This window comes from Chrysemys picta, chromosome 17 (genome assembly GCF_011386835.1).
Source record: "Chrysemys picta bellii isolate R12L10 chromosome 17, ASM1138683v2, whole genome shotgun sequence".
Lineage (NCBI taxonomy): Eukaryota > Metazoa > Chordata > Testudines > Emydidae > Chrysemys > Chrysemys picta.
The window spans coordinates 11,516,142-11,536,469 of record NC_088807.1 but is presented as its reverse complement, the minus strand read 5'-3'; the positions used below and the strand labels follow the sequence as shown (position 1 = coordinate 11,536,469).

Below are 20,328 nucleotides of genomic sequence, written 5' to 3'. Positions count from 1 at the left end.
TGGGCTCACATTCCTCCCCTCTGAATCCAGCCTGAAAGACCTTGTATCTGGCAACATCTCCCTGCACCTTCCCCAGCCACTTACTAAGCTTAGCTGTAGTAGTTGGCCTGCCCTGTCAATCGGGCTGACCTGAAGCACTGGACTCTCCCCATTGGCCCTGTAGACTGTCAGTCTCAGGATCCTGATTTCACTTGAGCCCTTCCCCTTTCTTTTGGTGTTGGGAAAGGACAAACCAAACAAACTCACTACGTTTCAGGGATGGGCAACAGCCCTCTTACATATCAAATGCTGATGATAGATTTTAAAAAATGCAGCAATGATATTTTATTCATTGCTAGATGAAAGTCATCAGTCAGACATAAAAGCACCATCTGTTTGCTCTTCCACTGTCTGAAGTTACACGGGTTGAGTGAACCCATGATATTAAGGTGCTATGGGAGTATCTCACACACCACTTTTTCTCATACTTCTATTAAAACAGTAGGTTACAGACTGTATGATAAATGGTGAGTTAATTTCATTTCCAGAAATGGTTCTGAAGCAGTGACTGTACAACCATCTGTTTAAGAGTGTAACTCACAGATGGTTGGCCATAGTTCCCTCCAATGTATCTCAGTTAATGACACAGGACTAAGCTGCACCAGAGACAGCCATAAGATTTGAAACATGAAACTGACTCTGAATTTATTTGCCATCCTCTTTCTCTACTATTTCCCACACTAAAACCTCAGATCTGAGCCTCCTTCTTCCTTCCCCTACCTGAAGTTTTGGGGCTTTGAGATTGGGATCCATATTTTGTGATTGAGACCCATTGCTGTCTGAACTATATCAACAAAGGAAAACATCACTGGAATGCCTGGTGCAAGCAGTTATCTCAGGGATTGGCAACCTTTGAGAAATGGTGTGCTAAGTCTTCATTTATTTACTGTAATTTAAGGTTTCGCATGCCAGGGGCCGGTGGCCAGAACCCCAGACTGGCAGTGGGCTGTGTGGGGCCGGCAGCCGGGACCCCGGCTGTCAGGTGCTGGCAGACAGAACCCCAGACTGGCAGCGGACTGAGTGGCTCAGCCTGCTGCTGGTATGGGGTTCCGTCCACCAGCCCCTGGCACACAAAACCTTAAATTACAGTAAATTACAGGGTTTCCGTCCATCCTGCTGGCAGTGGGCTGAGCGGGGCTGGCGGCCGGGACACTAGGCCAGCAGCAAGCTGAGCCTCTCAACCCGCTGCCAGTCGGGGGTTCCCTCTGCTGGCCCCTGCCAGGTGGGGTCCCAGCTGCCGGCCCTGCTCAGCCCACTGCTCGCCTGGTGTTCCATTCATCCAGGCAGGCAGCGGGCTGCGCGGGGCCGGCAGCTGGGACCCCGGCGGGCAGCAGAGTGCCACTAAAAATCAGCTCGCGTGCTGCCTTTGGCACGCGTGCTGCAGGTTACCAACCCCTGAGTTAGCTGTTATCACCATGTCAGGCTGGCTGTCATCAGAGCTAGGGTTGTGCATGCAGGACACAAGATTCATGGTCCTCCATGAGACAGGGGTCCCTAAAAATATATCCCCACCTAGGGAGGGGATTACATAAAATAATTTATCTCCATTTTGTATTTTCTTCTACAAACAAACTCAGCCTCTTTCTGAGAAAGAAAGGGAAGAGTGAGAGAAAGGATAGATAGAAAAGACACAGATATTAAATGCTAAGGTATTTTCTGTCCAGTCTGCAATCTCATAAATTAGAAAGGTAAGAAGAGAAGACAAATAAACCTTTCCTTCTCGAGTTCTCTAGGACCTAGGACACTGAACTATATTATTAGTTCCTCTGGTTTCGAAAAGTAAATATTGGTTATGCTAAAACAGTTGTGTTTCTTTCTTTATGCTGCAGACCATGACACCAGGAAAGAAAAAATCCTGACAGTAAAGAAATGAAACTCTTCAGTGCCTTCTGGAGTGTTGACAGAACCTATAAGAAATGTTCCCAACCCCTAATGTCCTATAAGTTTTTTCTCTCTTGATTTTCATAACTAATGCTAAGATTTCAACTATGTATCATATTGGAAAATGTAGGCATAAAACACAAAGGACCATTTTTTTTTTAAGTAAGGAGGTATTGAAAATCTTTCATCTCTCCTGAGGAATTCATGCTGGAGCAGCATCTTTGCCACCCATGCAGGGAGTTCAGGTACTTCTCAAATTCCTGCCCACCTGGCTCCATTGGCTGGCATGGAGAAGTACTTGGGATCACCCCATCCCACTCACTTCTGAATACCCACAGGGGTACCAGGCAGGAACATGGACTATAATCCTCATGGAGAGTCTGAATGGTTATAGATGGATTTTGGGTGTCTGCAGGAAGATCCTTAGCTGAGAACAGTATTTACATATTGTGTCCATTTTTGAAGAAAAGAACAATTCTATTAAAGTACCCCTGCTTGTATCGTCACTAATTTCCATAGGAGCCATTTGTGCTTATCCAAGGGAGAGTTTGGCTCCTATGGGAATGCTTAAATATTCATCTTCTTTCTCAGAAAACTGTCAGGGAAAAATGTCTAGTATTGATGGGATTGTCTGGTGGTTTCACACAAATGAAATAAAATGAAATAAATAATTAAAATTAAAACATAAGAGAAAACCTCTATAATGGAAACAAATATTTCTTGAACTTTGTCTTTTTCCTTCCTCCTCCCTCAGCTCAGAAATGTCTTTTACTGACCAGGGATCATGTTGGTTTTTATAGGTACCATTGATTTTGAGTCTGAAACTTCACAGAGCCTGGGTCTGATTTACAAAGCTGCTGAGAACCCACAACTCCAAACAGGGCCAGTGCAACCCATTAGGCGACCTAGGCGGTCGCCTAGGGCACTACAATTTGGGGGGCAGCGACCGCGATGGTATTTCGGCAGCAGGACCTTCCACCGCCTAGGGCGGCAGAAAAGTTGGCAGAGCTCCTGACTCCAAATTAAATCAACACGAGGTATAGGATCTCTGGACACAGGAGGTGTCTAATTACACATGGAAAATAAGTGGCCACTATTGAAATTTTAAGTCCTAGATGTACAATTAAAGGGAGTCAAGTATCAGAGGGGTAGCCGTGTTAGTCTGAATCTGTAAAAAGCAACAGGGGGGTCTTGTGGCACTTTAAGACTAACAGAAGTATTGGGAGCATTGCTCCCAATACTTCTGTTAGTCTTAAAGGTGCCACAGGACCCTCTGTTGCTAATTAAAGGGAGGTTACCTGCAATTCTGAATTGACCATTTTGTTTTACTTGGTTTTACTATTAATTTTTTCTAAAAACATTCTTTTTACTTTGTTCTCACATTCCAAGGTTTTCTTCATTTTTCTCCTTTAATCTTTCTACATATGTGCCATGATATCTCTCCCCCATCTCTGTTTTAGTCCTCTCCTTTCTCATCTAAGCGATAATATGATAAGGAATGCAGTATAAAAATCTAGATAGCATCTAATTTCCATAATATCTTTCCATTATTAAAATATTATATCTATCTATCTCCTAGCTCAGATGAGGTTATTGGTATACTTTGTCCTGTGTCATGCCTCAAACACTTGCCTTAATGTTGGATTCCATAGTGCTTCAGGGTTAATTACATCAAGTTAAATTTAGGCTTTGAAGTTCTCACTGCTCATTTTTAACTGCTCAGTAACCATATTCATGCTCCACAGAAAAGTGGTGTTAGTAACGTTCAGTTGAATTTTGAAACATGGCTGCTTTGATTCTAACATTTTCTCTTCTCCCACAGGTGATATCCAGGAAACAATGAGTAAGTTAATATTGCTTTGTGAATGTAACAGTGTGGGACTCACCACTGCGGTGCCTCCTGCTGGTCATTCTGGGAATTAGCTCAGTCCTTCCACAGGGCGCCCTCCTCTGGTGGTGTGTTGCTGCCATCACTTCTGCTCCAGACCCGCGTCGCATCAAGGATTGTGGCGTCATCTTCAGGACACAGCCCTCTGGCTGTGCCCCATTCCATTCTCCAAACCCCTCTTCACGGGGACCAACAGTCCTCAGTCCTTCCACTTGCCTCATTGGCAAATAACAGCCTTACGGCTATCCACTTTCCACAGTAACAAGCTACAGTCGATACTGGCCACTCCCCTCTATGGCAAGTGGGGAGAAAGGGAGGTGGGGAGACCCAGGCTGGCCCACTACTCCGGGTCCCAACCCAAGGACCTCTACGCGGCACCCACATGCTACATCTCCCTTCTATCCCTGCCGTCCATTTCCCTGGGCCACTTCCCCGTAGCCCTAGCACCTTCTCTGCCCCATATCAGGGTTTCAGTCTGTCAGCCAGTCAGGCTAGAGCTCCCTCTCACTCCCCTGACCCTGCCCAGCACTGTGAGAATACTTACATGGGGACAGTCTCTACGCAAAAGAATTAATGGACACAAATCTGACATCAGGAATCATAACATTCAAAAACTAGTAGGAGAACACTTTAACCTGTCTGGTAATTCTATGACAGACCTCCGGGTGGCAATTTTGCAACAGAAAAGCTACAAAAACAAACTCCAAGGAGAGACTGCTGAGTTGGAATTGATATGCAAACTAGATACAATCAATTTAGGCTTAAATAGGGACTGGGAATGGCTGAGCCATTACAAACATTGAATCTATCTCCCCGTGTAAGTATTCTCACACTTGCTTCTTATCAAACTGTCTGTACTGGGCTATCTTGATTATCACTTCAAAAGTTTTTTTCTCTTACTTAATTGGCCTCTCAGAGTTGGTAAGACAACTCCCACCTGTCTCTGTATGTGTGTATATATATCTCCTCAATATTATATTCCATTCTATGCATCTGAAGAAGTGGGCTGTAGCCCATGAAAGCGTATGCTCAAATAAATTTGTTAGTCTCTAAGGTGCCACAAGTACTCCTGTTTTTTTTTGCTCTGAATGAAGTCAGTCAGGACTCTAGTGCAGTGTCCCCCCCAGGGCACACTCTCACCAGGGCAAGAAGCCTCCTTGGCTTCAGCACTCCCTGGGCCTGACCTTGGAGCATTCAGCACCCCTGTTCACATGGTGAGCTTCCCACAGTGAGTCCACCTGGATGGAACACCTGGGGAAGGCTTACACAGTCCCAAAGGGCCATGGACCCCAGCTTCACAGTCAGAAGTGATTCTCAGCCAGTGATATAAAACAGAAGGTTTATTAGTCGACGGGAACACAGCATAGAACAGATCTTAGTAGCACAGAAAGCCGGAAGTCACAGCAAAGTCCATCTTGTGGGGGAGTACCAGAGTCCTGGGCTCTCTTTCCCCCTCCCCCATTGCCCCCTGAGTCCCCAAACCAGGAGACTGAACAGTTTCCACCAGTCCAGCCTCAGTCACACCCAGTGGCCTCACCTATAGGCTTTGTCTCTTTCCTGTGCAAACAGGTCACCTGGTCTCTTTGTTCTCCAACACCTTTGGCTGGCTCCTTGCAGAGGACGGGGCCTGGCCATCAGTTGCCAGATTACAGAGTGTCGGCCATTCTCTGTGCACAGGCAGCCAGTCGGCAGTCACTCCTGCCCCCTAGGGTGTCTTCAACGATCACACACCTTTATGCCACCACCTAGACACTTGAGTAACATATAGGGGAAACTGAGGCATACATAGTATTCAGATAAAACATTAGGAACTTTCCCACTTCATCACAGTATTCTCCTCATTGTCCTTTAAAAAAATATCCTTTATTTGAATGGCTCTCTCTTTATTTTTGTGGAAGATAATCCCCTGCAACCCAGGAATGGAATTCATGTATCTAATTATTTTTCTTTCTCAAGCTAGTATGCTAAAACTCACAGTGTCGACACAATGGCAAAGGCAGCAGCTCAGTCTAGCCACCAAAGTACCCTCGCAGTATGTACTCAGGCAGATACCCTCAGGGTTAGTCTACACTGGCAATGTTAAAGCACTAGCTTGTGTAGTCCCAGCACTCTAAAAAACCCACCTCCACGAGGGGCATAGCTCCCAGCGCTGGGAGCGTGGCTCCTAGCGCTGGTGCACTGTCTACACTGGCGCTTTACAGCGCTGAAACTTGCTGCACTCAGGGGGGTGTTTTTGCACACCCCTGAGCAAGAAAGTTCAGCACTGTAAAGTGCCAGTGTAGACAAGCCCTAAGATACCACTTGGGCCTCTGTGGCCACACTGCAGTTTTTAGGCATTAACTGAGAGAGATGTCATGTGTATACCTACCCAATCTGGGATTCATACCTCCCAACTGCGGTGTACACATACCCTGAGTGTCACAAAGGAAGTATAGCAGCACAGACAATCTGTCCATTACTTTAAATTGGGGTGCTACAGTGCGTACTGCATATTGCAATACTTGTATTATATTTTATTTCTGTGTTTTTCAGTCGAACTTCGGATACTCAACGGTAGGTTTATTTTGATATTTGAGTTTATCGTTAATTGGACTGAGCACAACTTACTTATAAATTGAGGGTATCACTATAATTCCTTGGACACAGTGAGCATTCAACCCATTGTCGATAAGGTATTGCTGGTGATAGGTGGCTGGGGGAAGGGCATTTGTAAACAGGAGTCATTGGGATGTGGGCTGGGTCTCCAGTTTTAAGCAAGCCCAGGGCCTTCATTTTATTTAGTTATAGATTGTGAGCTGTTACTAGATCTGGGTGATGGATCAGGTGTGGTGTGAGGAAAGCTGATGAATATGAAAACTGTCAGTGATGACTGGGGAGGTCTGCAGGGAGAGCTCCTTCAGTAAGGTAAGGTAATACCTGTTCACAAATCTGACATCAGGAATCATAACATTCAAAAACCACTAGGAGAACACTTTAACCTGTCTGGTCATTCAATAACAGACCTGAGGGGGCAATTTTGTAACAGAAAAGCTTCAAAAACAGACTCCAATGAGAAACTGCTGAACTTGAATTGATATGCAAACTAGATACAATCAACTTAGGCTTGAATAGAGACTGGGAATGGCTGAGTCATTACAAACATTGAATCTATCTCCCCTTGTAAGTATTCTCACACTTCTTATCAAACTGTCTGTACTGGGCTATCTTGATTATCACTTCAAAAGTTTTTTCTCTTACTTAATTGGCCTCTCAGAGTTGGTAAGACAACTCCCACCTTTTCATGCTCTCTGTATGTGTGTATATATCTCCTCAATATATGTTCCATTCTATGCCTTCGAAGAAGTGGGCTATAGCCCATGAAAGCGTATGCTCAAATAAATTTGTTAGTCTCTACGGGTACGTCTTCACTACCCGCCATATTGGCAGGTAGCAATCGATTTATCCGGGATCAATATATCGCGTCTCATTAAGATGCGATATATCGATCCCCAAACGCACTCACCGTCAACTCCGGAACTCCACCAGAGCGAGCAGTGGCAGCGTAGTCGACGGGGGAGCTGCGGCCGTCGATCCTGCGCCGTGTGGACCCCAGGTAATTCGATCCAAGATACTTCAACTTCAGCTACGCTATTCGCATAGCTGAAGTTGCGTATCTTGGATCGATTCCCCCACCCAGTGTAGACCAGCCCTAAGGTGCCACAAGTACTCCTGTTCTTTTTGCAGATACAGACTAACGCAGCTGCTACTCTGAAACCTGTCATTATCCATCAGATTTTTTTTAAAACACATAACTGAACTGCTGAGGAATTTCTCTCCCATCAAGTTGGTTTGTTGCCATAGAATATTTGTACTTATTTTCTCTCTTGCCTCAAATTGAAGAATTGATTTTTAAGTATCACTTTATCGTATACAGAGTCAATAATGCTGGACCTTCTTTTCCATTAATTTTCTCTTGGAGTGTATGCAGGAGGCTAACATAAGATATTTATGATGTTTACTTTTTCAGGATGTAATACTTTTTCACGATATGATGTGTGTTATTAATTTGACAAATCATTTTGTGGGGATAAAATATATATTTATTGTACATGTTGTGCACAATTGTGGGATAGTAACTTTATGAATTTCAACAAATGCTTTGTTTCATATTCTTGGCCACACTGTTGCTTCTTCATGCTGCTCTCACTACACAAATTCTCCTCCCTCTCTCCTCCCCCCCCCAAAAAGAATCTCAGTACCAGGGGATTTCCCTTCTACTGGGGAATATTTCTGTGGTGTGCAGCCAGTATATATCTCTCCATTTCCCCCTCCTTCTTGCCCAGTATAAAGGGGGTGGCCAGGAAGAATGGGGCACTGCTCACCATTCATACTATCTGCCTTCTGAAATACCCATAGGATCTGTTGAGAATGAGAACAATGTAGTGCATCCTTCAAGCTGCTCTATCCTCTAAAGTGGGAATATCTGACTGAAGAGCCAGCTCAAAACTGGAGGGAATGATGAAAGCAGAACCTTTCATCGCTCCTCCTCCCAAACCCTACCCCGAGTGTCCTTGAGCGTTCTTTAGCCAGTAGTTCAGATCTCTTTAATAACCTTCAGCCCACGGATTAGTGCATTCTGGTAAGAGGTGGGAAATCCAAGTTCAAACCCCTAATCCACCTCTGGCATGGGGACAAGCTGGTTCTCCTACATCCTGGGTGAGTGCCGTAACAACAGGCACTAGTTAGAGATGGGTTATGTATGTATGTATGTAGGAGGATCTTGAGCTGAGAATGGCCACTGCATCCTCTGTCCATTTTTGAAGGAAAAAAAATCTGTTTCAACCAACCTTATGTGCATTTCCACGGATTTTCCTGTGAGCTATTTGTACATGTTCAAGGCAGGATGGAGTCCATTTGTGAATGCTTAAATATTGATTTTCTTTATCAGGAAAACTGCAAGAAAATAATCATAAGTATTGATTGGATTGGCTGCTGGCTTCCCCTCCTGCCCTCCAACCACCCAATGAAATAAAATAAGTCAGCAGTTAAATAAATAAGGGGAAAAAACTAAGCAAAAACCTCTATAATGAAAGAAAATTATGATTTCTTTCCCTAACTTTGTATTTTCTGAGTTCAGAAATGGCTATTACTACCTAGGGAATCACATTTTTTGTTATACTTGCCCTTTATTTTACATTTCTACCTTCAAAGAACATAGGCCTGATTTTCAGAGTTTTTGAGCACTCCCAACTCCCAATTAAGTCAACAGGATATACAGATTCTCTGGACACAAGGGGTCTCTAAAGTAGGCTCTGCATATTAGTGGTCGCTATTAAGTATTTAACTTCAAGATATGCAACAGAAAAAAGGGAATTCAGCTGAGACTCTGAGCAGACCTTTTCATTTTACTTAGCTTTAATATGTTTATTATTTTTTTCTAGAAAACATGTTTCAACTTTGTCTCACATTCCAATGTTTTCTGCTCTTTCCTTTTTAATATTGCTACCTATGTGTCATGTTCTCTCTCTCCCTTTCACTGTTTGAGTCCTCTCATTTCTCATTCAACAAGCTAATATAGTGATAAATGTAATGTAAAAATCCAGATGAAATCTATTATCAAGGCTATCTTTTCACTATTAACTTTCGGTATTTATATGTATATATCACCCACCCATACCATGTGAAAACATTTGTGTCCACTGTTTTGTCTCATATCTCAAACAGTTGCCTTAAGGTTGGATTTCATAATGCTGCAGTGCTAGTTACATTAAGTTAAATTTGGGTTTTGATCCTCTGACACTATTAGCTGCTCTGTAACAGTATTCACACTCCACAGAAAAGTGTTAGCCACTTTCAGCTGAATTTTGTATCATGGCTGATTTGATTCCAACCTTTGTGATATCCAGGAGAAATGGGAAAGTTAGGACTGGTTCTGAACAATTTCATTCACACTGAAACAGGGTCTGTATATAACGAAGAGCCATGGATGTATTCATCTCACTGTCCTTCAAGAAATCGGCCTTTATTCAGACGGCCCATACAAGCCAGAAAGGGGGTTGGTGTATGCAGTTATTTTTTCTGCTCAAAGTAATGCTCTAAAAGAAGCAGTGTAGTCAAGGAGGCAGAGGCAGAGACTCAGGCTCGGCACCGAAGTACAACACCATCCAACCCTCTGCACAGGTACTTGGGTAGATAGCCCAAGCCCCTGCCACTGACCACTGCCACCATACTGCTTTTCTGTACCTCATCCTCGAGCAGAGCTGTTGAGTGTAAACCACTCAAGCTGGGAATCACACCTCCCAGCTGCTGTGTAGACATACCCAGAGTGTCACAAAGGTAGTGGAGCTGGGCAGGGAATCTCTCCATTACATTACATTTGGATACTGGTTTGCATATTGAAAGACTTGTATCATTTTGAAATATTTTTTACATTTTACAGAGGAGCTTGAGATAGAGAACTGTAGATTTACTCAGATTTTTGGGTTTAATGTTAATCAGATTGATCACACATTTCTTTTAAACCCCATAACAGAACTGTTGATGACTCTCTTTCCCAGCAAGTTGGTTTGCTATCTTATAATATGTGTATTTAATTTTTCTCTAGTCTAAAATTGAAGGACTGATTTTAAATATCATCTTACAGTAAAGACATTCAGTGATGCCGTGCCTTCTCTTCCACTAATTTTCTCCTTGAGTGTATGCAGGAGGATAGCATAAGATATTCATGGTGTTTATTTTTTCATGATAAAATTTCTTTTCATAAGATGGTGTGGGTTATTAATTTGGGAAATCGTTTTGAGAAGATAAAAATTCTATCTATTTTAAATGTTGTGCACTACTGTGAATTTCTCTATGAATTTCATCAAATGCTTTATTTCATATTCTCAGCCACACTGCAGCTTTTTCATGCTACTCTCACTACATACAAATTACTCTTCCGCCCCTCAGAAAATGAATCTGAGCACTAGGGGATTGCCCTTGCACTGGGGAATCTTTGTATGGTGCACAGTCACTATACATGCTCCTATATCACCCTCCTCTGGTCCAGTGCAAAGAAGTGGCTAGCAGTAAGGAAGCATGCCTTGGCATCCATACTACCTGCCTTCTGCAGTGTCTATGGGATCTGTTGTTAACCCAGAACAGTTTAGGGCATCCTTCAGGATGCTGTATTCCACAGAGTGGCAACATCCCACTGCTGAGCCAGCTTGGAATTGTAGAATATGATGGAAACAGAATCTTATATTACTTCACCTCCCAAACCCCACCCCTAGCTTCATTGAGTGTTCTTTAGCCACAGCTCTGGACTTCCCTTATAACCTTCAGCCCAGTGGTTGGGGCACTGAGCTGGGAAAATTAAGTTCAAATCCCTGCTCAACTTTAGGCAGAGAGTGAGAACTGGGTTTCCCACATTCTAGTGAGTGCCATAACCACTGGCCTTGGTTAGAGATGGCTTCTGTGTATATGTAGCAGGATCTTTGTCTGAGAACAGCAGTTGCATACTTTGTTCATTTTTGAAGTATGGAACAATTCTGTTCTGACTGACCCTGAACGCATCTGCACTGATTTTCCTAGGAGCCATTTGTGCTTCTCCAAAGGAGAGTTTAGCCTGTTTTGTGAATGCTTAAATATTCATGTTCTTTTTCAGAAAAACAGCAAGAATTTTCTAAGTATTTATGGAACTGTCTAGGAGTTTCAAAGAAATAAAACAAATATAAAAAAATATAAACAAATAAATAAAAACAAAATACCTCTATAATGGAAAAATATTATTTCTTGATCTTTGTCTTCCCCTGCCTCCCTCTCAGCTCAGAAATGTCTTGTACTGCCCAGGGATCACATTCTTTGTTATACTTTGCAATGATTTTGCATCTCCAACTTCAGAGACCTTGGACCTGATTTTCAAAGCTGCTGAGCTCCCACAACTCCAAATAAAGTCAACAGGAGACTCAGGTTCTGTGGAGACAAGAGGCCTCTATGTACACAGTGACAATCAGTGGCCTCTATGGAAAATTTAAGTCCCAATTGTGCAACAGCAAAAGGGAGCTCAGCTTCAGCTTTGAATAGACCTTTCCATTTTACTTAGTTTTTATAATTCTGTCACTTTTTCCTAAACAAAACCATTTTTCTCTTTTCTCACATTCCATTGTTTTTGTCATCTTTCCTCTTCTACCTTTCCCCCTATATGCCAAGTTCTCTCTCTCGATGTCTCTTTTTTAGTCCTTTCATTACTCATCAAATGAGATCAAATAATGATGAATGCAATTCAATAGAATTGGTTTTCAAGGTATTCTTCTCCTTATTAAGATATTATATGTATCTATATCTCCCTGCCATCCCAGGTAGAATCCTTGATGCACTTTGTTTGGTGTCATGCTTCAAACCCTTACCTTAGGGTATGTCTACACTTAAAATGCTACACTGGCACAGCTGTGCCACTGCAGAAGCCACATTGCACCACATCAGTGTGTACACCACCTATCCCAATGGCAGGGATTCTTCCTTTGACATAGGTCCATCCCTCAAAAAAGCAGTAGTTGAGGGCTTGTCTACACTTACATTGCTATAGCATTTAGTGAAGATACTACTACACCAACAGGAGAGCCTTCAGTGTAGGTACTCCATGTACCCAAGAGGCAGTAGCTATGTCAACGGCAGAAGCCCCTCCCATCAACATAGAACTGTCTACACCAGGGGTTAGGTTGGTATAATGGCTTCACTTAGGGGTGTGAATCTTTCATACCTCTGAGTAAAGTAGTTATGCAGAAATAATTTTCTAGTCTATACTAGGCCTTAATGGTAGATTTCACTGCTACAGAGTAAGTTACATCATGATAAATTTGGGCTTTGAGCGTCTCAAACTTCATTTTTAGCTTCTCAGTAACCATATTCATGCTCCACAGAAAAGTTGTGTTAGTCACTTTCAGCTGAATTTTGAACAATGACTGCTTTGACTCTGACTTTTTTTTTCTTGTCCCATAGGTGATCTTCAGGAGCAATTGAGTAAGTTGGACTTGCTTTGTGAACAATTTCACTCACACAGGTGCAATTTCTGTTCTGGAACCATTGCTGTATTCATCTCAATTCCCTTAAAAAAGTCGGCCTTCATTTGAATGGCTCGCTCTTTGGTTTTAATTTTTTTCCTTTCACAAATTTAATGAAGGGGATTCATGCATCTAGTTAATTTTCTGTCACAAGTCAGTGTGCTAAAAATAGCAGTGCGGACAGAGTGGCACAAGCAGCAGGTCAGGCTAGCCATCTAAGCCCAATGCCACCTGACTCCCATGAACAGATAGCTTTAAATTAGGCTGCACATACTGCATATTGAAAGACTTTGTATTCTTTTCAACCAAATTTTATTTTTATGTTTTTAGGCAAGCTTGAAAAACAGAACATTAGGTTTACTTTGAATTTTTAGTTTAGTTTTAACCAGATTGAGTACAAATTACCTAGAGATTGTTAATGTCACAATAGTTTCTTCTACACATTGATGGTTCAAGCCATTGTTAGTAAGGTGTCTGTGATAATGGGTGGATGGGAGGAGGGCCTTTGTAAACAGGAGTCAGTAGGGTGTGGGCTGGGTCTCCAATTTTATGACTGTACAGTGTCGTTGTTTAGTCATGGAATGCAAGATTCTGAGCTGCTACTGAGTTTGGGTGATGTGTCAGGCTTGCTGTGTAAAAAAGGGGATGAATTAGAAAAGTGGCAGCTGATGACTGGGGAAGACAGCTCCTTCAGTGAGGTAAGGAAATACCAATTCATCCAATTTCTAATTGAAATTGCACTGTTCTTTTTCAGACCAACTCCAGAATGAACTTGGTAAGTTCTCTTTGATTTCCTTCAGAAGAATGTTTTTAAAAGAAAACAGATATTTCTTCTTTTCATGGCCTTTGCTCAATCCAAGGAGAACAAATTACTCAGCAGATTTCTTTTTAACCCCCTAACAGAGCTGTGATAACTTTCTCTCCCACCAAGTTGATTCATCACCTAGAATATTTGTATTTATTTTCTCTCTAGTCTAAAATTGAAGGAGTGATTTTCAGAATCACTGTATAGTATGCATATTCAATATTCCCATTCCTTCTCTTCTGTTCATTTTACCTTTGAGTATATGTAGGAGGCTAGCATAAAATGTCTATTGTGTTAATTTTTTCATGATATTGTGTGTTAGAAATTGGGAAAATCATTTTGAGTAGATAAAATGATACCTATTTTAAATGTAGACACTGCTGTCGAACATTAGTTCTTTGAATGAAAAAGAAGTCTTCTCACCACAGGGAAAGTCCCTCTCCCTCTCCTCTCGGTCACCTCCCGTTCATGCTGCCGCTGCTCTTCCTCATGCTTTCACTGTTCCTTACAGTCCTCTTGTTCCTTCTCATGTTCCTCCAGCTCTTTCAGTCTCAGTTCCAATTCCATCTGTCTCAGATCCACCAATGGGGAACCCCATGAATATCCCCTGATGGCTGGGGATGTGGGTCTTAGCAACATCCAGCTGTCTCTCCAACTTCTCCCAGACCCTCTTGCAGCCCCATTTGGGTCAGGAACCTGCTTCTTAGAGTGATCATCATCCTCCAGCTGTGCATTCGGCTTCACTTTGGTGAGCTTTCCAATGCATAACCCTCTCCCTCTGCTCAAGTCTACAATGTCCTTCTTAAGGAGATAGTTATACATCATTTTCTGCTGTTCCCTCTAATTTCTCTTTGCCTTACTGCTTCCAGTCACTTACTGCAGGATGCTCCTGGTGCCCTCAGCAGCCAACCGTCCACCAGGTGCTCATCACAATGCTAACACAAGCTGTCAAAGTCACAATCAGTGCTCTGAAACTGCTCTGAATGAAGTCAGTCAGGACTCCAGTTGAGTTTGTCTCCCCTCAGGGCACACTAGAAGTTACCCCCTTTATAGCACTCATCACCATGTTTTCTTTAACAGGTTTCCACACCCCATTTAGGGTTTATGGCCCACCCTCGGTTCCCATTTTCAGTCATGTACAGGTTTCGCACCATTGGCCATTTTGAAAAAAAATATATATAAATTTTTGGATGGGGGAATGTTGTGTGCTTGTTTTTTGACACGTTTGGCTGGGTTTTTTGAGAGAACATAAAGAAAAGGAGTTTTAAAAAAAGAAAGATTTTTGGTTAGGTTTAGTAAGACGAGAGGATTTTAGAGAAAAAGTTTAAAAGAGTAAAAAGAGTTATTAAATAAAAGAGGAGCATTTAAAAGTTATTTTGAAATACTAAAAGAGAAAAATCCTTTTTTGTTAAAACTCAAAAGGCTTTTAAGAAAAATAAGAGTTATTTTGAAATAAAAGAGAAAAATATCAAGGTAAAAAAAGAATGTAAGGTAAAGAGAAAGCACATGGCAGAAAACAGGAGATTTAAAAATTAGCTAGATCATCTGTGTTCAGTGACACATGGCTGTGTGAAAGAGGTACAGCATAGAAAACAGCAGCAAGAAAGAGAAAGTTCCTTTTTTGTTAGGGAGAGAGGTAAGGTATAGAAAACAGCAAGAGAGACAAAGATCCTTTTTCGTTAGTGAGCAGAATACATGATTAGTGAGAAACGTAACGTATAAAAAGCAGCAGCAAGAGCCAAGCAACAAGCTTATCCAGCACCTGTCCCTAGGGAAATGATAACTATACTGGAGGCTGTGAGCCTCAGAAGCAAACCCTACGGGGCCAATCAGAAGCTGTTCAACTGCTCACCGGCCACCTCCTCTCTCCCCTCCCATCCCCAACCCTCAATGTAACTGACTCATTCTTATCTAAAAAACAGCCCCCAACCCCCTTTTCTGACAATTTTGTTCCAACTGACTCTGTGTGCCTCTCCACTGATATTCATAGGAGCCATTTTTGCTTATATAATGGATAGAATCACCCCTGTGGTGAATGCTTAGATATTGATTTTCTTTTTCAGAAAAATTGCAGGGAAAATGGGATTGTCTCGTGGTTTCACACAAACAAATTCAATGAAATAAATAAAGTTATAAATAAATAAAATGAAAAAAAAAATAGATAAACCCTCTGTAATGGAAAGCGTATTATTTTTGACCTTAGTGTTCTTCCTCCATACTCTTTCAGCCGACAAATGTCTCTTATTGCCTGTGGATCCCATTTTTTGTTATACTTGCCATTGATTTTGCACCTCCACCTTCGAAGAGCATGGGCCTGATTTTCAGAGTTGTTGAGCACACCCAGCTCCCAATTAAGTCAACAGGAGACACTAGTTCTCTGCATAGGCGACTGGTAACTGCTGAGAGTGCGGGGGAGAGGGGCGAACAATGGCAACTCCCTCCCGCGCCACCACAGCCACTGTAAACTTCCTGGTGACTGCCAAGGCACCTCCAGAAACACGCTGTTCGCCCATGTTGCCCACCATAGGGAAAATGGTGCCCTGGGCAAACTTGTATTTTGGCACTCTGGCCACCGCTGCCTCTCCTGGTTCCCCACATTGTACCTACCCCCCATTGTCTCCGCCAGACCCCCACCCATCACCCTGTCCCCCATTACCTCACCTAGTCATCCTCCCATGCACCCTGCATCCCACTCCATACCCCAGCCCTGACCCATCACCCAATTGGCTCTGGCCCCACACTGCCTCCACAGGCTCCCCACCCACTCCCTCCATCACCCCTGGGCCCCACTGCTTCCCCCAGCCCGCAACTCTGCTGACGCCCCTGAAAATCAGGCCATGTCTACACTACCAGACTGTGAGTTCAAGTTCCCTCCCCCCATTTTTAGGCTGTTTCATTTGATTTGGTGTTGTATGTGTGTGCCCTTCTTAACAATCTAGTTAAAGACAAAGCTACTACCCTAGTACCCTGCTGGTGTAACCTTGCTAGGTAGATCAGTGGGAAGGAAGTCCCCTGGAGTTACTAGTGTCCCACCACTTCCCACAGGCAGTGAACCACACCCAGCTTGTTCCTCTGGGTCATGCCAGGGGCAGTGAGAGATGGGCTGCTTCTCATCCCACCAGGATAATTTAGGGTGGAGTCGGTTCCCATTTTATAATAGCCCTGTCCCTACCCCATTACCCTGTAGTGAACAGTATTCAACACCCAAGTCATTTGTGGACCTGAATCCTAGCTGCTCTCTCATTTGGGGTGTACAGCTGCACCCAAACAACCAAAATAAATAATAATAGTGGGGTCTGAATTGTTGTTAACAGAATGTCAGGTGGTGTGCATAAGGGGTGTGCATAAGGTGTGTGTGTGGGGAGGGGTGAGAGAGTTTGGTTTATATAAGAAAAAAATAAAACCATACCATGCCCCAAAAAGAATGGGTTACATGATGAGATGAGCTTGAGATGCAAGACAGACAAAGCAGTTCTTAGGCAGACCAAGACCCTGCTCAGGTTTTTAATCAGAGGAGTTCAGAAAAGGCCTCGTGAAGGCATGGTGTACTATGTCTGTGTGTGCATTCTGTGTATATTTTAACATCCTATTTTCAGAGCCAGGAAAACCTTTAAATGAACCCCTTTTATTTCAATGTCTGTTGTTTCTCCCTCTGATTTCAGAATGGAGAAAGGCTCGCAATAAAACAGGTAACAGAATACACGTTTATTCCAGCATTAAGAAATCATTGTGTGAATACAGCAACCAAACTAGAAACATGCCAGAAAATGCTGTTATCCTGAGAACAAGTCCTGAGAGCCATGCCCAGTTTTTACGCAGTCTCTACTTAGGCAAAATTGTCATGTATAGCACGATCTGATGCTGACCTCAAACCAATTTCACACCAGTGTAACTTCATGGATCTGTGTGAAGACACTCCTAATTTGCACAGATGTGAGATCAGAATCAGCCCTCAGTGAGAGTTAGATCTGGGTAAGGACTGAGGAAATGCTAAGTCAGGGCATCAGGATTTGGAGCAGGGTAAAAGCACAGATGAGATGGTGATGGTGTTCTATTAATCACACTAAGGAGTGAAATGATCCCAGGAGTGATGAAGGTGGGTAGTAGTGGCCAGGAGTCAAATGTGTGGGATCATGATGGCTTTTCATACTGATGAAGACAGTGGTGAAGTTAGCTCTGGCAGTTGATTTGTGATTGTGGCTGATTATGGTGGTGATGGAAAAAATGAACACTGAGTGATGATCATTAAGGAGATGGTGAAAGACACAGGGTGATTCATGGCAGATGAGCCTATGAGATAGTAATTTTCATTTTTACTGTAATTTTCTTCTGATAATTTCAAACTCTTTCCAAATCTTAATCCAGAGAGATCTATCCCTCACTGAGGTTGGTATTGTACACAGTTTACAAGAGACTGCTCAATATATTTGAACAATCTCACTCAACAAGTCCGTGTCAAAGAGGGGAATAGAACTCAGGAGACCTGATGCTCAATCCCTCACTTTAGCTTCTAGACAAGACATTATTTTCATTACTAAGATAGCCCATTGAAATATTTATTGTTCAATAATTAAGACGATAGGGAAGTACAGAGATCCCACATAATAGATGCAATAATTTTCTTCTCTGTGATCTGATTGTCTGTTTGGAGATTAATGTGTTTCCCAAGGCCCCAGTTCAGCATAATACTTAAACAAAGACTAAACTTTAAGCACACATGAGGGTGGCACCTCCTTATCTGAGCACATCTACTGGATCAGGCCACAAAAGCAGGTTAGGCACGGGAGCACTTTGTGAATCTTGCTGGGGCCTGAGTGTGAGTTAGGTGCCAAGCTGCTAGGCAATGTCAGGACTTGCTTTAGGCACCTTGGGCACTTTAATTGTGGAAACCTAGGTGCTTAGGGAGTTTAGATACCTACAGAGTCAGGCAACCAATTTGTGAATGCCAATAGCACCTAAAGGCTGAACTTTTTTGCCTATATCCCCCTTGTGAATGCCACCAAATAATTCAGAATCACTTTCAGTTTTGTGTGAACCTCACACAACTCTCATAGATTTCAGTACAAGAAAAACATTGTCAAGCAGGCTTCAATCAGACAAAACTCCCATCTGAGAAGGGAGTGCAGGATGGGGCCCACCCTGTAAACTTCCTCTTATCCCAGCTCAGACTGACATTAGACCAGTGCTTTTGAAAACCCAATCTCTCTTTGCAGATAACATCACTCTTGATGCAGGAACAGCCCACCCCAATCTCTCCATTGCTGGGGATAAGAAGAATTTTAAACATGAAACCCAACCTCGGCAAGTTCCACCAAATCCACAGAGGTTCGATTCAACTGTCTGTGTGTTGGGGTCTGAAGGATTCTCCTCTGGAGAGCACTACTGGGAGGTGGATGTTGGGAGCAGCACTGACTGGGATCTTGGTGTGGCCAGAAAATCCATACAGAGAAAAGGAAAACTGTCCTTGTCCCCTAAAGAGGGATTCTGGGCTCTGGGTCTGAATGGGAGGGATTACTGGGCAAAAACTGATCCATGGACTCGGGTCATGGTGCAGAAAAAGCCCAAGAAAATTGGAGTTTACCTTAGTTACCAAGAGAAGCAGGTAACTTTTTTCAATGTAACTGACATGTCTGTGTTGTTCACATTTAATGATTGTTCATTCTCAAGAGAAGTTTATCCATTCTTTAAAAATTCCCACAAAGAAACAATAATGAGAATTTCTTCAATTAAAGAAGAGGACTAAATTTAAAATTGCTGTTATGCTCCGTTTTGTTGACCAAACTAATCCCAAAGACCCCTGATGCATCATGGCACTCTTGACCAAACCGAACCAAAGTAAGAGAATGCTTTGCAGCCAGATGAAAGGCAAAGTGGAAAATCATTGCCTGTGAAATTATAGTTACATGCATTGCTAATGCTGCAGGGGTGGCTTCCCATGTAACGGATGCAACTTTACTGGAATCCATAAAACTGAACTATCACAAACTGAGCAATTAACTAGGAATGAACTTTTTTTTTATTACTAACTACTAGTTTATCTGGATAAGGCATATTAGTAGCTAAGAGTAAGGAAATAATATTGTATATTATACAGATGTATCTGTGATAGACTGTATAACCAATCTTCAAGTCAGGTATAAATACAGGTGAGGGATGTGTCTTCAGAATGGGCTGGCAATGATTGACTTTTCCTTTCTGTATTATGCTGTGTAATCTTTGATTAATAATTTTTCTTAATAAATGTTGATGGACCCTAGTTATTTGGCATCTCATATTATTAATTTATACTGAGCCTGTAACAATTTATTGTATCTTTGTGTGTAAAATAAAAGAGGTTTGTGGTGCCATCTTATCTGTATGCGTTCCATAAAATTAGTGTCCAACCTCTTAGCAATTACTGATATCTGCATACCATTTTAAGAACATGATGTTTCTGACACAGAATGTCAGGATTTTACTGAGGAAAATGCAGCACTGTTTCATACCATGAGGACAATTTGAAGCAGCATGCTTTTGCAGCGAAGCCACTGTTAGCAAAATCAGCATCTGTGAGGAAGTGGATCAGAGATAAGACTGCTTCTTCCTCCAATTTTTAATAAGTACAAGTGAAAGTTATATTAAATTTTGTAAAGGAATAAACACTTTAAAAGACCTGCCTATATGAAGACAGAGCCCTTTACTTAACATTTTTACGT

General features: G+C 42.4%; 1 protein-coding gene across 5 annotated transcripts in view; it reads left to right on the top strand.

Annotated features, from left to right (window-relative positions):
* The window catches only part of LOC112060584 (erythroid membrane-associated protein-like), a 100,959-nt gene extending 80,979 nt beyond the window's left edge, over positions 1-19,980 (top strand). For all 5 annotated transcript variants that reach the window (XM_065571449.1, XM_065571447.1, XM_065571450.1 and 2 more), the window contains 6 exons: positions 3,743-3,763; positions 6,341-6,361; positions 12,767-12,787; positions 13,583-13,603; positions 17,296-17,322; positions 18,847-19,980. In XM_065571449.1, coding sequence (XP_065427521.1) covers positions 3,743-3,763; positions 6,341-6,361; positions 12,767-12,787; positions 13,583-13,603; positions 17,296-17,322; positions 18,847-19,376 — 641 coding nt within the window. In that variant the 3' untranslated portion in view covers positions 19,377-19,980. The remainder of the gene's footprint in view (positions 1-3,742; positions 3,764-6,340; positions 6,362-12,766; positions 12,788-13,582; positions 13,604-17,295; positions 17,323-18,846) is intronic.
* The last annotated feature ends 348 nt before the right edge of the window (positions 19,981-20,328 follow it).